The 24,700-nt window shown below is 57.0% G+C and overlaps 1 protein-coding gene across 4 annotated transcripts in view; it reads left to right on the forward strand.

Moving 5' to 3' along the window:
* The window catches only part of RPTOR (regulatory associated protein of MTOR complex 1), a 236,803-nt gene that overhangs the window by 93,711 nt on the left and 118,392 nt on the right, over positions 1-24,700 (forward strand). For 3 of the 4 annotated variants that reach the window (XM_072939794.1, XM_006199445.4, XM_072939795.1), the window contains exons 4-5: positions 9,003-9,161; positions 19,077-19,223. In XM_072939794.1, coding sequence (XP_072795895.1) covers positions 9,003-9,161; positions 19,077-19,223 — 306 coding nt within the window. Of the gene's footprint in view, positions 1-4,806; positions 4,916-9,002; positions 9,162-19,076; positions 19,224-24,700 lie in introns of those variants that run through there. The other variant, XM_072939796.1, reaches the window with a different exon arrangement.

Genomic DNA, 24,700 nt, shown 5'->3' on the forward strand with positions numbered 1-24,700 from the left:
GGGAAGAGGCGGTGATTCCACGTGAGACTGCCCTTCCTGGGACGGTGCGTGTTGGAGGCACCAGGCGTGACTTTGCCCTTGTGCGGGGGCCCCGTCCTCAGTGCTGGCGTCCACCACTTCCTCCCCGCAGGCGCCCGTCGGCAGGGCCGCTTTCGCTCCGCACGGGGCGCCAGTCAGGCCGCGCTGCTGGCTGGGGAAGCAGGCCAGGGCATTCTGCCCCGGGGCCGTGAAAGTATCCAGACTGGTGTTCCAGAAAACCTCCCGCGGGGCGGACAAGCACCGGCCCAGGCAGGAGACTCCTTCCCCGCCGGGTGTGGAGGCCCCGGCGCCTGCAGCTCACCACAGGTGCCCCCGAGGCTCCTGCTGCTCCTCGGCTCAGCCTGCACCGAGAGGGTCATCTTCAGCACTAAGAGAAATCGACTGAGGTTTCTCTGAACAGTAAATAGACAGGTCAGTGAGAATGCGGCTGTGGCAGTTGGAGGTTGGAGTTTACAGCCGTGGACCAGGTGGAGGTGGACTCGGCTCCCCCGCTGGGGTGGGCCCCGGGGCGGCGCCGTCGGGGGCCTGACTCGGGAGGACTCAGGAGGCAGGAGGCAGTGAGCGCGTCCTCGGGAGTCGCTCGGGTGCCCGTCTCTCTGCGTGGTGCGGGCTTGGTTCACGGCGGTGGGCACCTAGCAGGTGCTCTGCAGGCCCGGTTGGGCAGCTGTTTAACAAATGCCCGTTTCCGACCCCACGTGCGGCCTCCTCCTGCCACTGGGGGCTGCTTTATTCCCGTGTTCACTCTTCTACTGGCAAAGGTAACATTTGTGGGCTGTTTCTGGAAGCCCTCTGCAGAGGCACAGAGCCTGGTGCAGGCTGGAGTGCCCTGTCCCTGCGTCCAACAGGCGCTCTGATCCTGGTGCCCAGGCCCCGGTCCCACGCCGCTCCGTCCGCTGCACACACCGCACTGCGCTCTGAGTGCTCCTTCTCTGCCCGCGGGCAGCTTAGTAAATACGAATGTTTACTGACCTTGCTTGGAGGCCGTCCGGCCTTCACGGAAGGAGGCAGTGGGGTTTTTCAGTGCTGACATGGAACTGTTTGGAAAAATCAGTCGCGGTGAGTGGTTTAGGCCGGGTCCCCTTGGCAGTTCTTGGCTTTGCTGCTCAGTCAAGGCAGGCGTTTGGGGTCAGGCTGGGCTTCAACCCTTCCTGAGGGGAAAGGCTTCCTGTTAGTGGGGTGTCAGAGCCCAGAGGCCATGCAGGAGCCAGTCGGGGGCCAGCACGCGGGGACGCCCCTTCTGTCCTCCTGCTTCCTGATCGCCTCTGGTCTGTGACAACTCAAGGAAGCTCACTGTCAGTCTCAGATCTCCATGAATGTCCTCAGGCTGTCTGGCTTTGACGTGAGCCCTGCTACACGCCTGCTGTGTGACCTGGTAGTAGTTACTGAACCTCTCTGTGCCTCAGCTCCCTACCTGTAAGGCAATCCCTGCTTTACCTGGTGGTTGGGACGGTGGCCGGTACGTGCAGTGTGAGTGCCGATCTCTGTCCTCGCCTCCCCTCAGTCTTGTGACTCACACCTTCTCCTGTGGTCCCCACACCTGCGCAGCAGGCTGGACAGGAGTATTTTAGCTGTTTTGTAGGGATTGAGGATTGAGGATTGAGGTTAGGTTTGGTTTGTGAGCTTTCCCAGCTCGAACAGCTGATGAATCACTGATGGGGTGAAGCCAGGCCCTCCATCTCGGGACCCCAACCCTTGTGAGGGGCAGGGCTCAGCAGCGGGCACCCCTGACTCTCTCCTGGGTGGCTCACCTCCAGTATCGAGAGGGGAAAGGGTAGCACCGGGGAGACTGCACCCCGGGGGAAGGAGCCAGCGCAGAGCTGTCACCTGGATGGATGCAGGGGAGGGGAGGGGGCCCAGGAGGACGCCACATCTCCCCGGAGGCCTCACTGAAACTTGGCTTGCTCGTGGCCTGTCTCTCTTGCAGGTGGGACGCGGCGTTGACAGCGGCGGCATTACTGTCAGCCCCAGAAACGGACCAGAACGTGCTCGTGGGGCGGGCCGCAGTGAGGTGGGCCAGTCACTGGCCGTGGCCCAGCCAGAGCCTCCCATGAGACACTGCTGCCCTGGGCGGGTCTTGGTGGGTGTGGGCGGCGGGATCCGTGCAAATGTTGGTGTCCGGCACCAGGCTGCCCGGCGAGGCAGGTGGAGCGGGTGCTGGGACAGTTTGAGCCGGAACCTTGCAGCCTGTGGCCCACGGGAGGGGCTCTTAGAGGACGGAGCATAGGTTTTAGAAATGATTCACTGCCTCAGTAGGAGGGGCCTGGGCTGCTGAAGCAAACGTGCGTGCCAGGCCAGACCTCTGCTGACCGCGCGCCGGGAGTCCTTTCCCGCAGTGACGACCACGCAGGGGAACGTCCCTTGTCTGCCGGCCACGCTCAGAGCCGGGTCCTACTAAGAGGTCATTTTGAATGAGACCTAATGTGATGCCTTGTGTGTCGCCTGCAGCTCCAGCAGCATATGGGAAGTGATCTGTGACTTCTGAGCTTCTAGGCTTCTTCTAAAGGTCTCCTCTTATTTCTGCAGAGCAAGTGCACTGAGTTCTGCCCGCGCCGAGTGAGCAGACTCGGGCTGCGTGGGTGCAGGACCAGAGTGCAGAAGGGAGGGCGAGGCCCGGGGCTGGGCGGCGGGGCGGGGCCGGCTCCGCTCCCCAAGGGGCTCTGAGTGGCCTTCTCTTGGCGAGATGGGTTTTATTTGTTCGAGACCCACGTTTTGGTGACGAGTTTGTGAAGGATCTGTTTGCATTTTAGATGAAAACTGCAGCTGTTCCCCGGGCGGGACGCTCAGAGCCACCCCAAGCCCTCAGGCCACGGGGCTCTCGGGGAGGTTTGCAGACCGAACGCTTGTTTGCACTTCAAGGACCCCTGTGTTTCGTTTCAACTTTAAGATGAGGGTCGTTGTTCCTTTGTTTCTTTGTTTTAATTCAGAGACTTGATTGAGACTCTGCGACATCGCCCTAACAGTCTTACAATGATAACAGCAGGAGAAAGTTACACAAGGCAGCATCGTGCTATGAGATAGTGAACATGTATAAACAGAAGATAAAACATGCAAGTGGGCAGGACAGTGAACTTGTCTTGCGCAGCCCTGTGCCCGTGTCCTTCCTGGTAGCTGACAAGCTCTGAGGTCTGTGTGGAAGGCACGGCTCGGTCAGGACCCCCGGACAGGACGCGGAGGCTGGGGGCCGAAGGGCTGGTCCTGCCCAGGCGTGGAGGTGCTGTCGGGGCAGTGGCACCCCCACTGAGAGGGAAAGCCGTGATGGGACGGAGAGACCTGGGGAGGGTGGTCTGGAGGCCTGGGGACAGCTGCAGGGTGTGTGACCCCTGATGAAGGCAGAGATGGTACAGCGACGTGTGAAGGACGTGTCCCAGGTCCTCTGAGCAAGTCCTGGACGAATGCGAGGGACTCGGCACAGGCTGATGCCGGTGACTAAGGGAGGAGCCCAGAGGGTGGCGTGCGTGGTGCACGGCGAGGGATCCGGCCGTGGATTTGTTCTCGGGGGTGCCGCCAGGAGGAGCACGTATGTGGTGGGAGAAGAGAAGGGAGGCTGAGTCACAGCCGCATCTGAGGATGGACGGGGAGAATGGGCAGGCGGGGAGGAGGCGAGAGACCTGGGAGTGGGGAGGAGGGGACGCAGGGGGAGGGAAGTGAAGGCGGGGTGGGGACTGGCCTTCCAGAGAGCCCTGGGTTCGGCCGTGAAGACCCCGCGCCTCCCGCGGGCTCAGTCTACGCACCGTAATGACAGTCAGAACAGGTTCAGAAGGTTCCAGACCAGAGCAGGTCATTTAGTGATGTTATCCTTCCAGGGGGCCGTCAGTGTGCCCCCGCCCCGTGAGGGAGGCAGTGTGGCCGCCGCTCCCCTCGCTGGGCCTCCGGCCAGGGGAGGAGAGAGCACATCACACACACGCCAGGCCTCCTGCCACCACTTACCTGTCACTTTCCCTCTTCTCTCAACGTTTTTGAGGGGAAAGGCCCCTGGTCTGCGGCCAGGCACCTGGCGGACGCGCCGCTGCTTCTGGGCCCCTTGTCTCGGGGCCGCCCTCTCACGCAGCGGTGGGCCTGGGGGGCACGCCTCTGCTGGTGCCCAGGTGAAGCCGCGTCTCTGCCCTGCGGGCGGTCGTGCTCCCGCGCCCTCGGGTCCGACAGGGACTCGGCTCTCGGGAGGTCACCTGGCCGCCGAGGAAAGGCCACGAGGGACAGCGTCAGTGCATCTCCCTCCGCTGCTCGGGCCGGACCCTCCGGGCGTTTCCTCCTGAGATCGTGCCGAGCAGCAGACCGGCTGTCGGGGCCGTGGACTGCCTGCAGGGACCTGGGCGCTGCAGCCAGACGCTGGCTTCACCCTTCACCGCCCTGCTCCATCCCGGGGAGCGGAACTTCAGCAAGTCTCAAAATAAGTAAAAATAGAAGCTTGAAACCTCAGATATAACAGCTTTTTTTGTGTGTGTGAAAAGCTCTTTGGGCTTTGCAGCCCCTGGTAGGAAGTGTTTGTTTATTCATTTGTTTGTGCATGAGTGTTCAGTGAGCACCCGCTCTGGGTCGGGCATCGCGCTCCCCGCAGGGTGCCAGGGAAGCAGGGACCCCGTGACCTCACCTTCACGCGCCTAGTTAGGGCAGGAGGGAGGGGAGGCAGGGAAGACAGGTGAGTAACAAGCAGGTGCCGTCGTGGGTCACAGATGCTGTGCTGGGGCATCTGGAGGCGCTTGGGAGTGCTGGCATAAAAGGGGGGAGCCAGCCCAGCTCCTGGAGGGGGCGTCTGAGAGCGGGTTCCCAGGGAGTGACGTTCAACCTGATACTTGAAGACGGCAGAGAAAGTGTCCGGGCAAGACCTGGCGTCGGGGGTGGAGGAGGAGTGGCAGGAGGGCCTGGCGAGGGCTAGAAGGTAGGTGAGAACATGATGGGGCAACAGGCTGGGAAGATCCTTTCTTGTAAGACTCACAGAGGCCTAGAGTCAAGGATGGAGATCTCGCAGGGACTTACGGGCCATTTTGAAAAGTTTGCAAGGTCAGAGGGAAGCTGTCAGAAGGTTTTCAGCAAGTGAGACATTGACTTTTGGAGAATGGATTTGGGTAGAGCAAAACGATGCTGGCAGATCAGCTGGGAGGTTGTAGTAATCTGAGAAATAGATGATGGTGGTGATGGTGTTGATGGCAGTGGTGGTGATGTGGTGATGATGGTGATGACAAGGATGGTGGTGATGGTGTGATGATGATGACAAGGATGGTGACGATGACAAGGATGATGGTGGTGATGATGTGATGATGGTGACGATGACAAGGATGGTGGTGATGATGATGGTGTGATAATGGTGATGACAAGGATGGTGATGATGACAAGGATGATGGTGGTGATGGTGTGATGGTGACGATGACAAGGATGGTGACGATGACAAGGATGGTGGTGATGGTGTGATGATGATGACAAGGATGGTGATGATGACAAGGATGATGGTGGTGATGATGTGATGGTGGTGACGATGACAAGGATGGTGGTGATGATGATGTGATGACAATGTTAGATGGTGGTGGTGATGGCAGCGGCTTGGTCTAGGTAGTGATAGTGGGTATGGAAAGGGTTATAGCAGCAAGAAGTGGCTTTTAGGGATGTCAGCAGAAAGCCCCTGAGCCGCCAGGGCCCTGGATCCATCTCATGCGGGACCACCACCAAAGACGGGTATCCTTTGAGCAGACCAACCTTCCTCTGCCTAGCATTTCCCCACAAGTCCTTGCTTCCTACTTGGGAAGGAGAAGGATGGGGTGAAATGTTTGCAGGACTCCAGACCAGAGGCAGAACTGGCCCAAATTCTAACATCATGTTTGTTCCTCCTGGACAGTTCTGAGAAAATCTCTCAGGCATTTTCGTTTCTTGAATCTGAACTTTACGTGTTACTCACAGCCGTAGAAGGATGGAAGGATGGAAACAGTGTTACTCGTGCTCACGGTCCTAGTCAGGTGGCACGCAGTAATCTACGCCCGAAACCCAGAAGAAGCACAGGCGGGGCTGTGGCCACTGCCCCGGGTTTCCTTGTTACAGGGTTCTGTCGGGAGGAGACCCACCGAGCAGAGGCCCTGCTTCTCCTCCAGAGGTGCTGTCTCCAACCTGCTGCAAGCACGGCCACAGCGCCCATGTGGCTTCACCGGACCACGGAGGGCCAGCTCAGCCACGGAGAGGAGCCCCTCCTGCGGCCACGCCATCCAGCCCCTGGCGTCGGTCCTTGCCTGAGGGGGCCACGTCCACGGGGGCCGCAGCCTGACTGCAGCAGCCCGACTGCAGCAGCCCTGCGTGGGCCTACAGAGCATGTGGAGTTGCTAGCAGGTGTCGCTCTGGGGCGGGAGACCACCACGAGAAGGTGATGTGGTGATGATGGGTCCTCTACCCTCGTAGAGCCAAGGGCCAGTCTGTCTGCGCCCCTTCCTTCCATGGTTCTCTCCTCTGCCCTTCCCCGGAATCCCCACAGTTGCATTTTATTACATCTGAGACTGGGACTTAGTGTAGCATTGTCTCGCACAGTTTGCAGTATCTTAGAGGTTCGCTTTGTCGTTTCGTAGGCTCAGCTGAAATTGTCACAAGTCCCCCAAACGATGAGACACTTCCTGCACCCCCGCTGCTCCCCCCCCCCTGGGAGCTGTTGTCCCAGGCATTCCAGTCTTGAAACAAAACCTTAACGTGGTGTGGTGACATTTAATTTAGTGCTTCTCATTTCAAAGCCCTTAAAAATATTAATTCCCGTAAACCCCAGGAGGCATATTATTAATATCCGCAGTGCCTTTCATGCTGGTCCATTAGTGTGTCCTTTCTGTGCAGTGGGTGAGAAAATGAGGCCAGATCGTTTTTGCCCCTCACGGGGGAAGACCTTGATGGAGCCGAGGTCAGAGATAGAGTCCCTGCCTTGACTGATGTCTCCGAGCAGCGGGGCCTCGCGACCCAGAGCGCGGTTTGGGAGCACAACGCTCCTGTGTGGGGCCGATCTCGGGGGACGGTGCCTGGGCCTCCTTGGAGTGGGGACTTCACAGACCTACTTCCATGGGGTCTGCGCGTAGGAGCGCAGGCCTGAGGGAAGCTGGATGTGGTCGCTGTAAAGCCTGGGGCGCAGACGGAGCAGGGAGCACTGTCGCCTGTCCCGGAGGGGCGCACAGTGGGGCGTGGGCACCAAGCGAGCCCTCGCCACCCGGCCTCCCGCCTGCGGCCTGGGGGAATGTGTGCAGCACAGTGTCCCTGCAGCCGAGGATCAGGAGTGCCACTTCGGGGGCCACGAGGTGGGGGGCTCCTGATGCCGGGGGCGCAGCTCAGGGCCTTTGGCTGGTGCCTGCCCACCGCCCTGCCGTCCTCCGCCCCTGCCTGCCTTCCATCTGGGCGCCCGGGCTGCTCCTCCATCCATGACTCCGGCTGATGCTCCGAGCATCCCCGTGCACGGGGCCCCGCCAGGCGCAGCTTCCCCATGGCTCATGGTCCTCCTTCTTAACAGTTTCCTTCAAGTGACATCATGGCTCTGGGTTGTATGTTTTTTTTTCTTTTTTTAATTTGGGTTTTTTTAATATAGTTTTAGAAGTTTATCAAAGTAACAAACATATACATTATTTTTTAAAAATCAGCACGTACTCCCCACCGAGAGGTAAACTCTTAGCTGTTTTTCTGGTAACTGTGCCCATGTTTTTAATCAACATGAGTACGTTGCTTTTTACTGACTTATCAGCTTGGGCGTCTTTGTTGGCGTCCTGCTGTGGCTTTTACATGCGTCACTTCACGCCCCACCCAGTGGGGTTATGGATCTGCTCTTTTCACTTCTTTTCTAACTGGGCATTTACCATTGAAAGTTCTTTGAAATGGAGCAAAGGGAGGTCAGCATGAAGCAGAGAACCTCCTGATGTCCACACGGGCCCCCCAGCCCCCGCGCCTCGCCGCACGGCCGCCCCCGCACTCAGGCCGTCGTGCAGCTGGCGCAGTGTCTGGTGAGGTGGCGTCGCTTTGGTGCCTCCGCGGCCGTGGGAGCAGGCTCTCCGGAGGGCCGGGAGCTGTGCTGCGCTTGTTCTGGACTCTCCGCAGTCGCTCCCTGGCCTGCTGGTCTCTGGTCCCCGCCCCTCTCCGTTTAATTAGAGGCCTCCTGCCTCCTCCTCCAGTGTTGTGCTGTGTGTTTATTTTCTAGGCAGACTTCGGTAGCAGCTCGTGGAACTCCGTGAGGTAGCTCGTTGCGTTCACTGGGAGCACGTGGACGTTGTTAACCTGGGGAGAGCAGCGGTCCCCAGAACGTGGGTGCCTCCTGCCCAGGCTGGGAGCGGCTCCCGCTTGTTCAGGCCTCCTTCTGTGTTTTCCACGAGAGTTTTATGAAGTTTCCTTGTTGGTGCATTTCTTGTTGAGTTTCATCTTCTTTGTTGCTTTAGAAGTGGGGGCTCCTTACGGGGCCGCCCTCTAACCGTCTGCTGTGCACATGCACATGAAGGCTGCTGGCCGCTTGCGTCCCCGCGGGGGCCTGTGAACTCGGTGCGCAGCTCTGCTCACAGCAGGGGTCCAGGCCAGGGCGGGGGCGGGTGGTGGGTGGGCGATGTGACTAAGCGGGAACCGGCCACTGCTTCCCCCCCGGGGTCGGCGTCCTAACCTCCTCTCCTTGCTTCTCTGCACACCGTACCTTCCTGTGTTTAGGACAGTTGCTCTTCCATGTTCCAGACAGTTCTTCCAGACAGAGCCAGTGCTTCTGAGACGTGCTCTTGATACCGCAGTGGCGCTGCCTTTTACGCTGTGTTACCGCGTGGTGGGCGTGACTCATTTACCTGATGGGACCGTCAGTCGTTCTCAGTAAACATCTGTTGAGTCTGTGAATTTTCACAACCACCCTGTGAAGTAGCTGGAGAAAGCGGGGGTCACTTGTCCAGGGCCACGTGGCTCTTAGGGGCGCACTCGGAGTGCAGGGTGGAGTCTTGACTCCAGGTGCCCTGTGATCCCTGCTGAGTGTCTTGCTTTTCCTCCTGCACCAGGCCCGGTACAAGCAGAGCCTGGACCCCACCGTGGACGAGGTGAAGAAGCTTTGCACGTCTCTACGCCGAAACGCCAAGGAGGAGCGGGTCCTCTTCCACTACAACGGCCACGGGGTGCCCAGGCCCACCGTGAACGGCGAGATCTGGGTCTTCAACAAGGTGGGCGTGCCGTAAGAGGTTCCGGTGAACCGAATCCGTTTCTCTTTCTGCCAGAAAATCTGTTAGTTTTGGTGGCAGCTGCAGGCCCAGTTCCTCTGCAGGGTCTGTGGACAGTGACGTTTAAATGTGGGAGGAGTGCACAGGGCCAGGGGCTCGCCACCTGGTGGGAAGGTGGGGAGCACTTGGACTTCGGTGGTAAATAGGCCAGCACACAAGCTGTCTCTTTTGGAAACCATATTGAGGGAATGGCTGTCGAGGAAGTCACGGGGTCTGGCGTATGGGACTTGTCCTCTCCCTCTGGGTGTCGAAGTCACGGGGTCTGGCGTATGAGACTTGTCCCCACCTCCGGCTATCGAGGAAGTCACGGGGTCTGGCGTATGGGACTTGTCCCCCCCTGGCTGTCGAGGAAGTCACGGGGTCTGGCGTATGGGACTTGTCCTCTCCCTCTGGGTGTCGAAGTCACAGGGTCTGGCGTATGGGACTTGTCCCCCTCTTCCGGCTGTCGAGGAAGTCACGGGGTCTGGCGTATGGGACTTGTCCTCTCCCTCCGGCTGTCGAAGTCACGGGGTTTGGCGTATGGGACTTGTCCCCCACTCCGGCTATCGAGGAAGTCACGGGGTCTGGCGTATGGGACTTGTCCCCCCCTTCCGGCTGTCGAGGAAGTCACGGGTCTGGCACGTGGGACTTGTCCTCCCTCTGTGGGGTGGGAGTTGTTCGCATTTCTCTGGGAAAGGCCTCAGGAACATGGGCCTTCTAGTCTAAACAACTACAAGATTTCTCACTTTAGTTAGAATCTCCCTTGAGAATCAGTCACGTTCCTGGAAGATGAATCGATGTCAGTGTCTCGAAGAGCTGACACCAGGCAGGGCCTCACTCTGCTCTCTCCGAGGTCAGCGTGGCTGGCCTCCTGCAGCCCTCAGTCCAAGCCTGGGGTGGAAGTGGGGGGTAGGCGCACCCCTTCCCAGCACCCCGGGCTCGTCCTGCAGGGTGGGAACGCTGGCCTCCCACCGCGTCCTCCCAGAAGGGCGCCATCTGCAGGGTGAGCCCTTGGCCGCAAGGCTGCCATACATGCTGGACCAAACTCCAGATTTCAGCCACGCCACTAACCAGCTCTTGGACCATGGACAGACGAAAACCTTCCTGGACCTCCGTGTCCTGACTGCGAGAGCTCTTCAGGGTTGTGGTGGGATGAAAGGAGGTGGGCGTCTGGAGCGCCAGCACACCGCTCGCATGGCGGACCCTCAGCGGACCTCCACGCCCGGCACGTCCCTCCGTCGGTTTTTGCAGTTGATGATCCCTTAATGACGTGTGATACTGGGCACTTTGCAAACGCTTATCTGCCATCTGTATGTTTGTGTGCATGTGTGTGTATTGAGTTACAGTCAGTTGCAATGCTGTGTCGGTTTCTGGTGCACACGTCATGGCTCAGTCACACGTGTGCGCACACAGATTCCTTTTCGTATTCTTTTTCACTATAGGTCACTACAAAGTAGTGACCACTGTTCCCTGTGCTGCGCGGCATGGACTTGTGGTCTGTGCATTTTCCTTGGCAGGGTTTCCGTACCTTGCGCCCACTTTTAAATACGTGTTTTATAAATACTTCCTCCCATTCTGTGACTTGTGTTTTCATTCTCTGAATAGTGGGCATTGACTTTTTGAAGAGTCCAGACCAGTTATCCTCTAGAATGTCATATTCAGGCTTAATTTCTTTGTTTTCTCATGAGTGTATTTCAGACTGGATAAAAAGCAATATCAAACTTTGTGTCGTCCATAGGAGATGCGCTTGAAATACAGAGCAGATAGGGTGGAACGTAAAGAGGTGTGTCTGAAATAGCATCTGTAGGAGAGCTGCAGGGGCCACATCACTAACCAGAAAACAGTCCTCGAGACAAGGGGTGTTGCCACAGGTGAAGAGGGCCGCTCCGCGGTGACACTCTGGTCAGGAAGGCACTGGCTGTCCCGAATGTGCAGATGGCCAGTAGGGGAGTTCAGAGCACACAAAGCAAGATTGCCAGCACCAAAGGGAGAAGGGCACACGTCTAGAATTCTGGCTGCTTGTTTGAATAACTATCGGGCAGTAATTGATAGGTTAAAACTGATGTTAAAAATTAAAGAGAAACTTGATAGTTAAAAACTTCCTCACAAAGAAAACTCCAGACATAGTACATTTTTTTCTAGCCCCCCCCCAAAAAAAATCAGTTACCATTACAGGAGACCAGAGCAATTCCGTGCATGGCTGACTCATTCGCGGAGCACGGCCCCAGCGCCCACAGGACACACTCCAGTGCGGTGGGGCACTCGGCGCCAGCGGCTCAGGGCCGGGTCCCAGTGTGTCTCAGGAACGACTGAAGGACTGAACTTGTGCAGGGTGCATTCTCTGACCACAGAATCTGAACTTGTAGGATATCTGGGAAATCCTCAAGTATTTGGAAATTAAATAACGCACATATCAAAAAAAGGTATCACACGGGAAAATGAAAGTAATTCAAACTAAACCACAATGAAACTGTGACTTGTCAAAGTGTAAGGACACAGCAAAACAGCGCTTACGTGACAGCGTGTGGCCTTACTGAGCCCGTATGCAAAATGAAGGAAGGCTTGAGTGAAGACCTGGGTTTCTGCCCTAAGGAGCTAGAAAACTTGCTGCGCAGCCTGAACTCAAGGTAAGTAGAATGAAGCAGCGATGAGAGCACAGGTCAGCAGGATGGAGAAGGCAGTCGAGGAGGTTAACAGCTGAAACTGAGGTTTTGGAAAACATCTGTAGCTTTGACAAGCCTTTGGCTGGGTGGCAGGAAGGAAGGGGAGACACACCAGCATTTAGGACGAGAGGAGAGACAGCGCCACAGACAGTGAGAAGTCATGGGAATGTCAGCAGTTTCAGGCCAGCACAGGTAACAACTTAAATTCGATGGAAAATGCCTTTTAAAATGCAGCTTTCCAAAAGCGGCCCAAAATGAAATGGATAATCTGAACAGCCTTCTGTCAATCAAGAAACATTGATTTCATAGTTAAAACCTTCTTACGTGCTTACTGACGGCTGGCTGGATATTTTTATGTAAATAACATCAGCAGAATGTTTCCTGGTCGCTCTGTGTAAACTGTTAAACTGTAGGTGGGAGGGGTGGGACGTGCTCTTTGTGATGCCTAGAAAGTGCAGGTGAATAAGGCAGATAAACCACAAGGACCCACTGTACAGCGCAGGGAACTCGGTTCAGTTTCTTGTAGTAACATGTAATGGAAAAGAATCTGAGAAGAAAATACGTGTATGTGTATGCATAACTGAGTCACTTTGCTGTACACCTGAAACTCACATTGAGTCAACTACATTTCAATAAAAAAATTTTTTTGATTATAACACACGCACACACAAAGTACAGGTGATACCAGAACTGGAAAGTGAACGTCCCTGTTTGCACACGCACACGCACTGCTTGCGCCAGGGTCCTCAGGGCACCGGCCCCAGCCCGCCAGCCGCAGCATTCGGGGAATTTATAAGACACGCAGGTCACCAGACGCCCCGCCCACGGCCGCCGCAGCCTGTGCCGGGGAGGGGCTCAGAGAGCAGCGTTCCAGCGGGCCCTCCAGGCCGCGCCGACGCTCGCGCGTCTGAGAGCTCTCCCGCCGTAAATCTGGTTTTCCAATACAGGATATCTGAGAAATCGATTAAGATATGATTGATCTGAGGTTTTATGTCTACAAGCATCAAGAAAACAGTATTTAAAAAGGAACTTTAAAGCTTTTATAAAGAGATAGTCCCAAGCTTTCCATCACTTGCCCCAAAGAAGTAGAATTTTTACTGATGGTCTGCAACTCCCGTAAGCAAACACAAAATGCTAGAAAGGTCAAGTTTACAAATAAAATGAACAGCTTTGGGGGTTGGCATGCTGCACCCTCAATATGGATACAGTAATAATTACAACAGATGGGGAAGTGGTCTGGCACAAATACTGCTTTTAGGAAATCACAAATGTGTCTTTTTGCTAATAGCACATTTAGAAACCTTTATGATCCATCTTTCAACAGCGTCAGTAATGAGCTGTACGGTAAACCAGGGTAAGAAACGTCTATTTGATAGTAACGTGCAGTTTTCCAAAACCAATAAACCCTGTTATTTAAGTACCATTTGTTTAGAACCACTCATGAGGCGAACGGTTGTTTAGCTGTAACTAAGGAAAGGCAGAAGCGTCAGCAAAGCCAGCAGCCCTTCCTTCGCGGGCCTAGGCCCTTGCTTGCGGCGCGCACCCCAGCGCTCGGCCCACGGGAGCCGCCCCCGCGCGCGCAGCGTCTCTGGCCGGAAGGAAAGGGAGTCTCCGGCCGGGCTTGCTCCCCGGCCCTCGTCGAGGCGAGCGCGCGCAGACCCCTGAGCCGTCCGGGGCAGCCACGGGCCACGGGGACGCGCTCCCCGTCCGGGAGGGCGGAGCGCACGCGCGGCCTGAAGGGGCCTGACCGGGAGCCCTCCGGGAGGCGCCGCCTTAATGTGGGCAAGGCTTCTGGCGCATGCCGGGCTCCCTGCAGAGCACGTACAGGGCCTACTCGGCTCTCGATGGGGTTGTGCCCGACAAATCCATCCCAAGTTGGAGGAAGCCGAAAACGCGTTTGCCGGCGCGAGCCCGCGGAACATCGTCGCCCCGCCTGCCGGCGTCACACGCGCCGGACTCGTCCGCGAGCTGCGGTCGGCGCCGCGTGCGGCGCGGAGGCCGCCTCGGGGTGACGCGCTGGGCGTCGCACGTGGCGGGGGCAGCGGGGCGGCCGCCCGGGAGCCGCGCTCGCTGCCGGGCCCAGCGCCACGGGACCAGGGGCGCTGCGCGCCGCCACCGGGAAAGGTCAGAATTCAGAGTGCGGCTTCTACCGACTGCGTATCGCTTCGCAGCATCGTAAAACTGAAGAAGCGTGAGTTGAGCCACTGTAAGTCAGCAGCCCCTGAACTTGTCATCGCCCCGAAAACGGAGAGATGCTTCCCGGGAGGCGGCCTGCTTTCCCTGGAGAAAGGCGCCTGCCCCCCAGCTCCTGTCCCGGGCTCGGCGCTCTGCGGTGAACGCCCCGCCGCCCACAGGCTGGTGAAGTGGGTGCCTTTTTTATTTCCTTGATGTTTAATTTGACCTGGCGGATAAAGTGGGTTGTAATGAATGAATGATCTAAAACAGATTTCTGTTTCTTTGTTTGAAATGAAAACACGGCCTTGAATATATTTTTCCAAGAGGAAGGAGAGACGCTCTGACCAGGAATTCTCTGTACCTGCAGTTCTTGGTGGGGGAGAACCACAGCGTTGCCTGAAAGGCTCTGCCGTGTTCCGGGCAGCCTTGGCCACAGGAGACTCTGAATTCTCCAGCCTGTGCGGTTGGTTCAGCGAGGAGATGCCAGGACATCCCAGGGGACGGAGAGACCTCTGCCCGTCGGCTGGCGGCGGCTCCGGGGCGCCACCCTGCAGGCTGCCCCTCGCCGTGTGCAGGGTGGGAATTCCAGCCGGAAGCTCAACAAGTGTTGGGGTCCTTCCGGGTTGGGAAATGAGACCCACCTGCTCGCGTCCTGACAGGGACCCGTTCTCCAAGGCCATTTTCCTCAACGTGCTTTAGTGGAGTTGATCTTCTCTTCCCCAAGGGCGCTGGACTTACAGGCTTTGCTAACGGCAGCTGATACAGACAACGTTTCCAATGAAGTCACCTCTCCTCAAAGGCAGCGGTTCTCTCCAGGGAGGGTCCTCCTCCAGGGCTTTTGGCAATAACTGGAGGCCTTTTTGGTGGTCACAGCTGAGGAGGGGCCACTGGCAGGCGGTGGCTGAGGCCGGGCTTGCTGCTCACCTAACCCTGGTTCGGTGCCCAGGGCGGCCCCACACCAATGACTGGCCCTCGGCGGGCCCACACCACATGACTGGTCCCCAGCGTCCCCGGCGCGGAGGCGTGTGCTTTGCAGCAGGTTCCCCAGAGGCCACCGCCACCACACAGCCCACCTGTGTTGCAGCCGCTCCGCTCTCTGTACCGCACATCCCGGTGGGCGGTGTAGGAGGCCAGCTCCTCTCATAACTAAAGCCAGGAGGCTGCAGACCGTTCGGAGAGCCTCCTTGCCGTGCTGCCCTGGGACAAGCAGTAAAGATGGGATGACCCCACCCGCCTGTGGGACCGGGTGGCTCGGGGCCCCCCAGAGCCCTTTCCACGGCAGCGGGCGGTCACGGGAATGGAAGGAAGATCCCTCAGCGCGTTTCCTGATGGATGGTGCTTCGTTATTTTACTGAGTCACCGTTAAGTAACTTTGTATCCAGGAATCTAAACAGTAACTTCTGATTTTAGAGAACTATAAAAAATTTTGGCTCAGAAAGGAAGAGTCAGCACATGGCGTGTCAGAGTGACCTTCGCGCTGCTCTGCTGCTTCTGGGGCCTGTGGGGCTGGGCCTGGACGGCAGCAGAGATAATGGCCTTGCCGGTTCTGACAGTCACATGGACGCCATGGTGGCCGCATTCGGTCGCGCCCCTCTCAGCTGGACCGCTGAGTGGCACCGGCATATAGAGACGCTGGGTTTCCCAGGCTGGTGCTGAAGGCCTCTCTCCTCTCTGTGCAGGGGCGTCCCTGCCCTGTGAAGGGGTTCATTCGGCCCTTCCTTCCCCCGTAGCAGTGGGGGCTGCGTGTCCACAGAGGGTGGGAGGTGGCTGGGGAGGTGGCCCCGGGAGGAGCTCGTCCCCGCCAGGCTCACTCGGGTCCTCCTCTGGGGACTTGGCATTTTACTTGTTCAGAGAGTGTGTCGTTCCTGCTCCTCAGGAGACGCTGAGTGAGCGCCCAGGCATGCTACAGTGAACCCGGAGGCCGCCCTTCCCTCCCTCCCTCCCTCCAACAGACGTGTGCATCTTGTCTTTCAACGAAAACACAGTTGTTTCTGTTCTGAAAGAGCCCAAGAGAGGAGCAGCCTTCGAAGAAGCAGGTGTGACGCTCCCCCCGCACTCGGGCCCTGGCCCCCGCTGCAGGAGGGGCCCCCAGCGGCCCCGCAGCCCTCCAGTCCCGCTCACAGGACCGTTCACCCCACACACTCCTGCCGGGTCCTCATTCCGTGCAGCCTACGTGCTGGGGATGGGGTGCTTTACACACAAAATGGGGTCATGTTATGTGAGAGGTTCCAAGACTTGTGTTTTGAAAAATGTGACAAGCCTCTGTGTCGCTCCCTGTCCGTGCGTAGGACTGGCCTCGGTCCTCAGGGGCGGCCGTGTGGCCCCTGCGCTTGCTGATCCCTCCGTGTTGGAACAGCAGGATCCACGCCAGGCAGTGCTGGTCCCCGGGGGGCCTGCCGTGGCCTCGTCGGGACGTGGGGCCCAGGCCCCTCCCATCACACAGCCCTGCTGTCTTCTGCACTTGTCCCTGGTGTGGCCCAAGGTGGCCTGTCCTGTCACACATTCTCGGGGGAAGGAGAAGAGGAAGGGGGAGGGCAGGGGTAATAGCTCAGTGGCAGCGTGTGTGCTTAGCATGCTGGAGGTCCTAGGTTCCACCCCAAACACCTGTATTAAAGAGGAAAAAAAAGAATGAAGAAAAGGAGGAAGCGGTGAGCATGAGGGCAGCACTTGTAATTTGGACACGTTTCTGATCATGTCCCATCGGCCAGAACTGGCTTTGAGATCAGACCGAGGTGCAGAGGAAGCTGGGCCCCGTGCTCGGCTCCACCTGTACTGGTGACGAGGCAGAAAAAATAGGCATTAGACTGACGATCTGTTCCACAGTGGTGTTGAAACAGCCTCCAGGGTTTACCAGAGACAGTGCTGAGCGTCCTTGCACACACGTTTCTGTGCACAAATGCAGGTATTTCTGTAGCATGGACACCTGGGAGTCAAAGACATGTACACTTGAAAATTTTAAGCACCACCCAAATTGCCTTCCAAAAAACTTCCTAAGTGCGCACGCCGACCAATGATACGCTGACGCCCCGTTGAGCTTCCTGGTCAGTGTGGCTGTTGTTCGTCTTCTCTGCCTGCTTCCAGCCTGCTGGGGGAGGAGAGTAGGTGGGCGGGCAGCTCTCACGGCAGCCGGTGTCTCCGTGGTCCCGGGGGGCGTCCACGCCCAGGTCGCCATGTGTCTTCTGAGTGGACTGTGTGTGCCGTGTGTCTCTGTTGCTTTGTGTCTGTCGATGTGCAGCGGAAGCTCAGACACATGCACACTCCGGTCACTCCTCTGTCTCGCGCTGGGCCTGCCTTCGTCTTCAGTTGCTTGTCTGCGGTGTGTGTCTTCATCATAACGTATAATTTTCATGTTGTCATGCTTCCCTCAAGGTTTCTAGGTTGTGTATGTTTAAGGTCTTTCTTACACCAAACAAATTGAAAAACCTCTTGTTCTGCTTCCATGTTCAGTTGGAAGTCTGCCCTGCCCTTCTGTGTGAGGACTCTCAGAAGGCTGTGCGAGCGGTGGCCTGGGCTTCGCGGCGTCATCGCTGACCTGTGCGTTCTTTCCTCGCTGGGTCAGAGGCGCCGCCTTCCTCGCAGTGCTGCCTGTGGGCCTGCTTCTGGCCTTCCTCCCTTGTTGGTGGGTTTGTCCCGCCTTCCCCGACGCTGTCCTGTAATCACTGTAGATTTATGGCGTATTTAATGTCTGGTAGCCCGAGTCCCCTCTCATTACTATTTCTTTAAAAAAATTATTTTGCAATGCTCATGCGTTTGTCCCGCACTTACTTTAGAACCCGCTTGCAAGTCCATTAAAGGGCGCCTGCTGGTGTTGACTGGGCACCGCCTCTGCAGGCTCATCAGGGAAGAACCGCCGTCTTCAGAGTCCTTCAGTGAGTTTGCTCAGACAGAGGGTGCCCGCGTGTCCTCTTGGCTCAGGAACTGACGGCACACCGGTCACTGGGCGAGGGCAGTCCAGGGGGAGACGGGGTGCGGTCCCAGGGTGATGGAGACGCCCCCCGCCCCACCCGCCGGCGCGTGCTCCCCGCCTGGGTCCCCTGGTCGGGACTGGCCTGGTGCTGGGCGTGCCCATCCCGGAAGCCGCTGCCGCCGCCGTCTTCAAGCCCCGGTCCCCGTCGCACTGGAAACGATCCTCTGGGCAGAGCCGGAGGCAGCGTTTGTGGCTCAGCGTTGAGGAAACACAGTCACCTCAGCTCTAAGTGCTCAGAATTGATTTCTGCCAGAGTCTCACCGCCCGCACTGCTGGTGCCGGAGGAGGGGACGGAGGTAATGGCTCCGTGCAGGAGAGCTGCGGATGCGTTACCTCTGAGCGCGGACTGGCACCATCTCCCTGGTGAGATGAGGAGCCTTCCTCTCTGTTGGCAGCCACCGGGGAGGTTCTGAGGACTGAGCAGTGCAGAGCGTCCAGAAAGCTGCTTCACCGCGCGGATTCACATCAACACGTTACTGTCCTGTGACTTGAAAAGAGTTACAGGGCCAAGTCCACGTATACCCTCACGTGTGATTTAGAGCTTCTGGAGGCTAGGGTGCTGCCGGGTGCTCCGAAATGAGGGGACAGGAGGGGAAGCACATGCGTCTGGGGCCCAGCGCACTCTCCAGAGCTCATCTTCTCGTGTGTCGTGTTGGGGAAGCGGCCGAGTCAGCGGGGAGCGGGCAGTGGCACACATCACAGGCGTATCCCTGGGGTTTCTAGGAGAAAGCTGTGGTCTGGTTGCAGGCAGTGGGAGAATTCAGGGGGACGGGAGGGCCCCGTGGTGACTACTTGGAGGGACGGCCCGCAGCGCCCAGGAGAGCTGCCCGGGTGGCAGCTGCGGAGGAGCCCGGGGCCGGGGTCCCACTGTGACAACCGCCTGGTTCTTCCCGATAAAACAGGTAAGACCGAGTGGGCAGGTGGCAGGGAGCTTAGCTGGCTGCTGTTTGCAGAGGAGGGGCGGCAGCTCAGTCTCCGCAGCAGACCCAGCACGCGGCACCCACCCCGAGGCACAGGTGCCAGCGAGAGTCAGAGTCTCACGTGAGTCACATGTTGCGCTGTTTCCTTTTCCAGAACTACACCCAGTACATCCCCCTGTCCATATACGACCTGCAGACGTGGATGGGCAGCCCGTCCATTTTCGTCTACGACTGCTCCAACGCTGGCCTCATCGTCAAGTCCTTCAAGCAGTTTGCCCTGCAGAGGGAGCAGGAGCTGGAGGTGAGGGGCTGCTGCCGGGTCCTCCGGGCGGGTAGGGGCATGGGGCTGCAATGCGGGCCGGGGGTTGGGGGGTGGCTGTGGTGGCAAAGACCTTGGGATGGCCTCGGTGCAAGGCTTGTTTTTCTGTCACATTTTACCCAGTGCCACTTTTAATCCGAACATTAATTAAGTGATACCATTAACAGGGCTGATTTGTGCTCCAGTGGGCTCTGCCTCTGAGATAAATGTGAAAATAAAGCAGACACATTTATTTTTGGAGAAATGGACCCGTGTCTGGGCCTGGACTTCGGGTCCAGTGGCATCTTTGTTACTGCTCTCATTTTTTGTGTGTGTTTGGGGGAAAAAAACCCATAAGCTAAACGGAAACAGACCTAAGCAGCCGCCATCGGTGGCTCCTGTTTAAGAAACTGAAGAGCCAAGTACTTGGTCACGAAGAGACATTTTACTTGGTTGTTTTAATTAATATTTGGTGTTTGAATTAAAGAGTGAATTCTAAAGAGAAGCTGAAGAGGCAGTTTCAGCTGGGAGGCCTCCGTCCGGTGGCCCGCGCACAAGCGAGGATAAAACCCTCTGCAGCCTCCGGGGCCGTGGCCCCGGCTCCGCCGTGCGGGAGGTTCTCAGCTCAGGGGCAGGGCTGGTCCTGAACACCTGCTTCCTCCAGCCCTTTGGGTCTGTCCAGTTCTACCGCATTGTTAGATTTTCCACCTTTCATCAGAGGATGTGGCTGAAATAATCAGCAGTGGAATCTGAAGTTCTGCCTGGTAGAATTTAGCCTGCCATGCAGTTTAATGTTTTACGCTCACCAACGAAGCCCTTGCACAGAACATGCGGCAGCGTGACCAATGAATACACCGCCACTCGTCCTCGAACGCGGGGCCCAGCGCCACGAGCTGTCAGCACCGTTACCTTTGTGTTTTGTAACGAGGGAAGGGAGAGGCCCAGTCTTCTGCCGTTAAATGTTTCCCTTGCCTTTCGGCATTTCATCTTAGTTTACCCAAGGGATAGTTTACCTAATAAGCGGTGAAGAACTCAGAGCACCAGGAGGAAATTTGCTTTTCCTCGTGTCAAGTAATAAATATGTGTATTTTTAACTTGGGCGGGTGGTAATTAGGCTAATTTGTTTTAAAATTATTTTATGTAATGGGAGTGCTGGGGATTGAACCCAGGACCTTGTGCATGCTGGGCACCCTCCCCCCTCATATCAAGTCGTAAGTATTGCAAACGTTTTTGTTTGGTTTACATTTAAAATATGTGAATTAAAGTGCCGAAGACCCCTGCCTGATTCTTATCCCCAAGTTATGAGCTTCAGGGTCGTCAAGGAAAGACCAGAGCATGTCCCGCGCGGGAGGCGTGTGCGGCGCCCGGGGCCTCTGCGCTGCCGGTCCCGCCTGCGCCCCGCGTGCCGCCAGCCATCAGTCAGCCCAAGAAACTGTTCGTTTCCTTCAGTGCAACAGAAGAGTTTTCCATGCGTCTTTTTTTGGGGAGAAACGTATAATTGAGTAATTCCTCTTGGAGGAGAGCAAATGACAAAAGCGTTATCGGAAGTGGCCCCGAGCTGGCGGTGCAGTCACTCCGGACGTCTCGTAACCAGCACTGCCGCTGGTCGTGCACCCACCGCCGGTCGCGCCCCCCCGCCCCCCCGGGATGGCAGTGCGGATGAGTCTCCCCATTTTCCACAGCGCTCACCATCACCAGCTATTGTTCAGCTGGTCTCTTGCATCAATACCGGAAATTAAAATGATGAAATTGGCTCCCAGCTAATACCTCAACGTTCATGTTAGCCTTTTTTTTTTTTAATGCTACAGAAGCAGCAATCTTGTGTAGTAAGTAACCTCTTAGTTTATTCTTTTTAAAAATTCCTTCCCTGTCTGCAGTTGGCCAGACGCGTTGTAAGCTGTCGGTACATTTTCACACCTTTACTGGGTGGATGATAACGTGGGAGCTGAAAGAAGCTGGCAGGTGAAAGGGTTTGTGCCAGAGTTTGAAAAATAACGTGGGTAAAAAAATGATTAAATACAATGGAGGAAAACAGTGATCTGGGCCAGAAAACCCCCAAGTAACAAACAGTCAGACACACGAGTGACATGAGTGTTAGGAGATGCCCGTCAGCCTCCGTGCGCTCAGCCTGCGTGCCCGCGGGGACCAGGAGGGCTGCCTGCCGTGGACGCCTTCTCAGGGGAGTGTGGTGGGGCGTGAGGACGCCTGTCCGGGAGCACCGCGTCCATTACTGCTCACGGTCGAAACTTCATCTGAGCCAGGAGAGCGCGTACCTGTCACTCAGTGATCTTCACACATTTCATTGTGTCATGCTGCTTTGTAATTTGAAAAAAATTTTTAAACACCTTTACTGTGGTGTAATTCCTGTGCAGTAAAACGCACACACTTCAGATGTGCACTCTGATGACTCTGGTAGCTGTGTGCACTTGAGAAACCACCACCACAGTCAAGACAGCTCAGCTCCCGTGCTCCCCAAGAGGTGCGAACCCCAAAATCCCAGCTTATCCCCTCCCACCACTGTCACCCCCTGGTGCCAGGAAGTCTGCTCTCTGTCTGTGAGTCTGGTAATTTGAAAAAATAAGGAAAGCCTTCAATTCGCTCTGCTTTCAATGTTCTTTTTAAAATACGTATTTTAATTTTTAGCAAACTAGCACATGCCATAATTTTAAAAATTAACTACTGCCGAGGGTTTACGATGAACGACAGCCCCCGGCCCACACCGCTTGGCCAGGACTCTGCCGCTGCCGGGAACCCGTGTTACCCGTTGACGCTGCTGCTTCCTCTCGTGAGTGTCTCTGTAAGTGCAACCAGCATGCTTGCACCCCTCCTTCTGGAGTCATAAATTTTAGGTTATCTCTGGGCTCCCTGCTACCTCCAAACCAAAACCAGAGCTGCCATGAGTAAGCTCTGTTGAACAAACTGGAGGGACTGTGCAGCAGAACTTTGACAGCGAGGAGACGCGTGACGGGGAGGCTTAACGTCGTGTCTCGTGTGCGTCAAGTTGTGGGTTCCAAAGAGAAGGCAAGGAGGGCGAGTCACTGACTGCCCGCCCTGTGTCCCCACCGCCGTTTAGTTCTGTCGCTGTATTTGGGTTCTGTCTTTTGTAGCCCCTGCCATTTGAGATAACGCCCTGTGGTTTTATGTAGTTCCGCCAGTAATCACCACCGTCTTCTGGGTGGAGGCTCTTGGGCGTTCTGTTGCGTCCCGGCCTTCCCTGCTCTGCCACCTGCACTTGGACGTGTTCCCTGATCTCCCCGTGCTGTGTGGAGGGGGCTGATTCTGAGAAGTGACAGATGTTGACCTTCAGCCCCCTGGTTGCAGCCATGTGCGTGCTGTTCATGCAATGGCTGAGCCGGGCGCTGGGGTCTCCGTTTCTGCAGCAGCTTTCGTGTGCTACTTTGCTTTTCCTGGAGATTTTCTCTTCTTCTTGAAAGAGAGTTTTGACGTCTCCAAGTTTGCAGGGGCAGCACCAGGCCTCGGACGGGCCTCCTTCCCGGGGTGTCTTCTTCGTGGGTCCCTACCCCACTCCTGCGGCTGACCGTTCTGGCTGGGTCTGCCCCCGGCTGTGGTCTGGGGTTCCCTGCACCCCTCTCCTGGGCGCAGCCGCGGCCGCCATGCTCTGCATCCCACCCCTGTCGCCTTCTCGAGTTTCTCCTTTGTTCTGCTGGGGTGTCTTCTCAGGCTGTGCGTCCGCCCTTGGATGCTTCCAGCTGTAAGTAGTGAAGAACCTCACTGCTGGTTTCTACATGAGTAACAGTTTGTCTTTCTCTCTACGATCTCCGAGGCAGATGATTTAATTATTCAGCAGCACCATGGGGGCCCAGGCTGTTTCGTCTCCCCTGCAGCATCCTTCGCAGGCTGGCGTTTATCTCGGTGGTCACGTGTGTCCCCCTGCGTGGAGGCTGACCGGGCGGGCCGGGCAGTGCTGCCCCAGCTCCCTCTTAGGGGAGCTCATGCAGACCCCCAGTCTCGCTGGGGGCTGGCGGCACACAGGAGTGGACTTGGGGTGCGTGCCAGACGCTGATGGGACGTCACGTGTGCCCTCATTCTGCCCACACGCGCTGTTGATGGCGGCTGTGGAGTTCTGGGCTGTTTTCACTAACTGTCCGTCTTGCTTCTTGCAGTAGATATGAAGGGGCACTTGAGAGGTCGGCCCAGTGGCCTTGTGGCTGTGACCACGGGCCCAGAGGTCCCACTGCCTCCATTCAGACAGGAGCCGTGGAAGGAGTATTTCTGTCCACGGTGTACGGTGTATGTGTTGAGCCGGAGAGAGAGAGAAAGGAGAACTGAAATGTTGGCAACAGCTTTTAATTTAAATATAAAATTCTTGTAGCTGGTCCTGTAACTGGAAGGGAAGGCGGATCTTCATTGTCTTAGCAAAGGTTTATTAAGTTTTATCCGCCAGTTCTGCTTCTGGGGGACACTCCCCGTGGCTGGTTACGCCTCATCGTCTCCAAGGCCGGCGGGGAGCATGGGGCCAGGGCCAGGCGGAGGTGAGCAGCGGTGGTCCTGATGACAGGGCCCCCCACCCCCACGCCTCGGCCGGTGAGGCCCTGTCCCCTCTTGCCTCTCTACACACACTCTGGACCCTCTCGTGCCTTCTTTTTCATACAGGTGGGCCCGGCCCACCCTCTGTGCTTTACACTTTACGTAGAATTAAGCTATAAAAATTCATAATAGTGAACATTTTCAAAACACATCCGTAAGAAACTTGTAATGTAGTTGAAACTCTTCCTTCTCTGTCCCCCATCTCTGTCTCCCTCCCTCTCCCCCACCTCTCTCACACACGCGCACACACACACACACACACACGCATTGTGATGGGAGGAGAAATGCTACCCTTTCCACTGCTTAGAGGGGAGGACAGGGCCTAATCTGTGAACACACAGGGCGGTGCCTGGCTGGGGACAAGACAGCCACTGTGGAAATGAAGAGGGTCTGGTCCCCGAGTGCTCTGGTGAGCTGGGGTGCTAACCAGAAAGTGGAAAGGGTCGCAGAAAAGTGCTGGTGAGAAAAGCAGCTTCTAGATCAGGACCCTCATAGGACCCTGACCCCAGTGAGGCGGGGTCGGGGGAGGGCACCTGGTGTCTGAGCTCGCGGGCACGACACCTTCCCCTTGGGCGACATTTCCTGGCGTGCAGCGTGTTTCACTCTCAGTCCCGCCGCAGCCCGTGCGGTGGAGCGGTCCCTAAGCCGTCTCCAGGCGCCCTCCTGCCGGCCTGTGCTCTGTCCCCTCCGCGGGGTGTGGGCAGATCCAGTTCTTTCCTGTCGGCACCTTTTACTGTTCCTGATCCCTTAGTTTGAAGGCTTTGGGTGAAAGAAAAGTGGTTTCTCTGCGTAAAAAGTTTAGAAACCCTCGCCACTGACGGTATTAGATGAAATCCACAGACAAGCAAGTGCGTCGTTAACGCAGTCGGCTTCCAGGGCGTAACGGGTTCTGCTCCCGTCACAGACACGTCCCTGAGCCTGCAGTCTGCCTC

Source organism: Vicugna pacos, chromosome 16 (assembly GCF_048564905.1).
Source record: "Vicugna pacos chromosome 16, VicPac4, whole genome shotgun sequence".
In the NCBI taxonomy this organism is placed as follows: Eukaryota; Metazoa; Chordata; class Mammalia; order Artiodactyla; family Camelidae; genus Vicugna; species Vicugna pacos.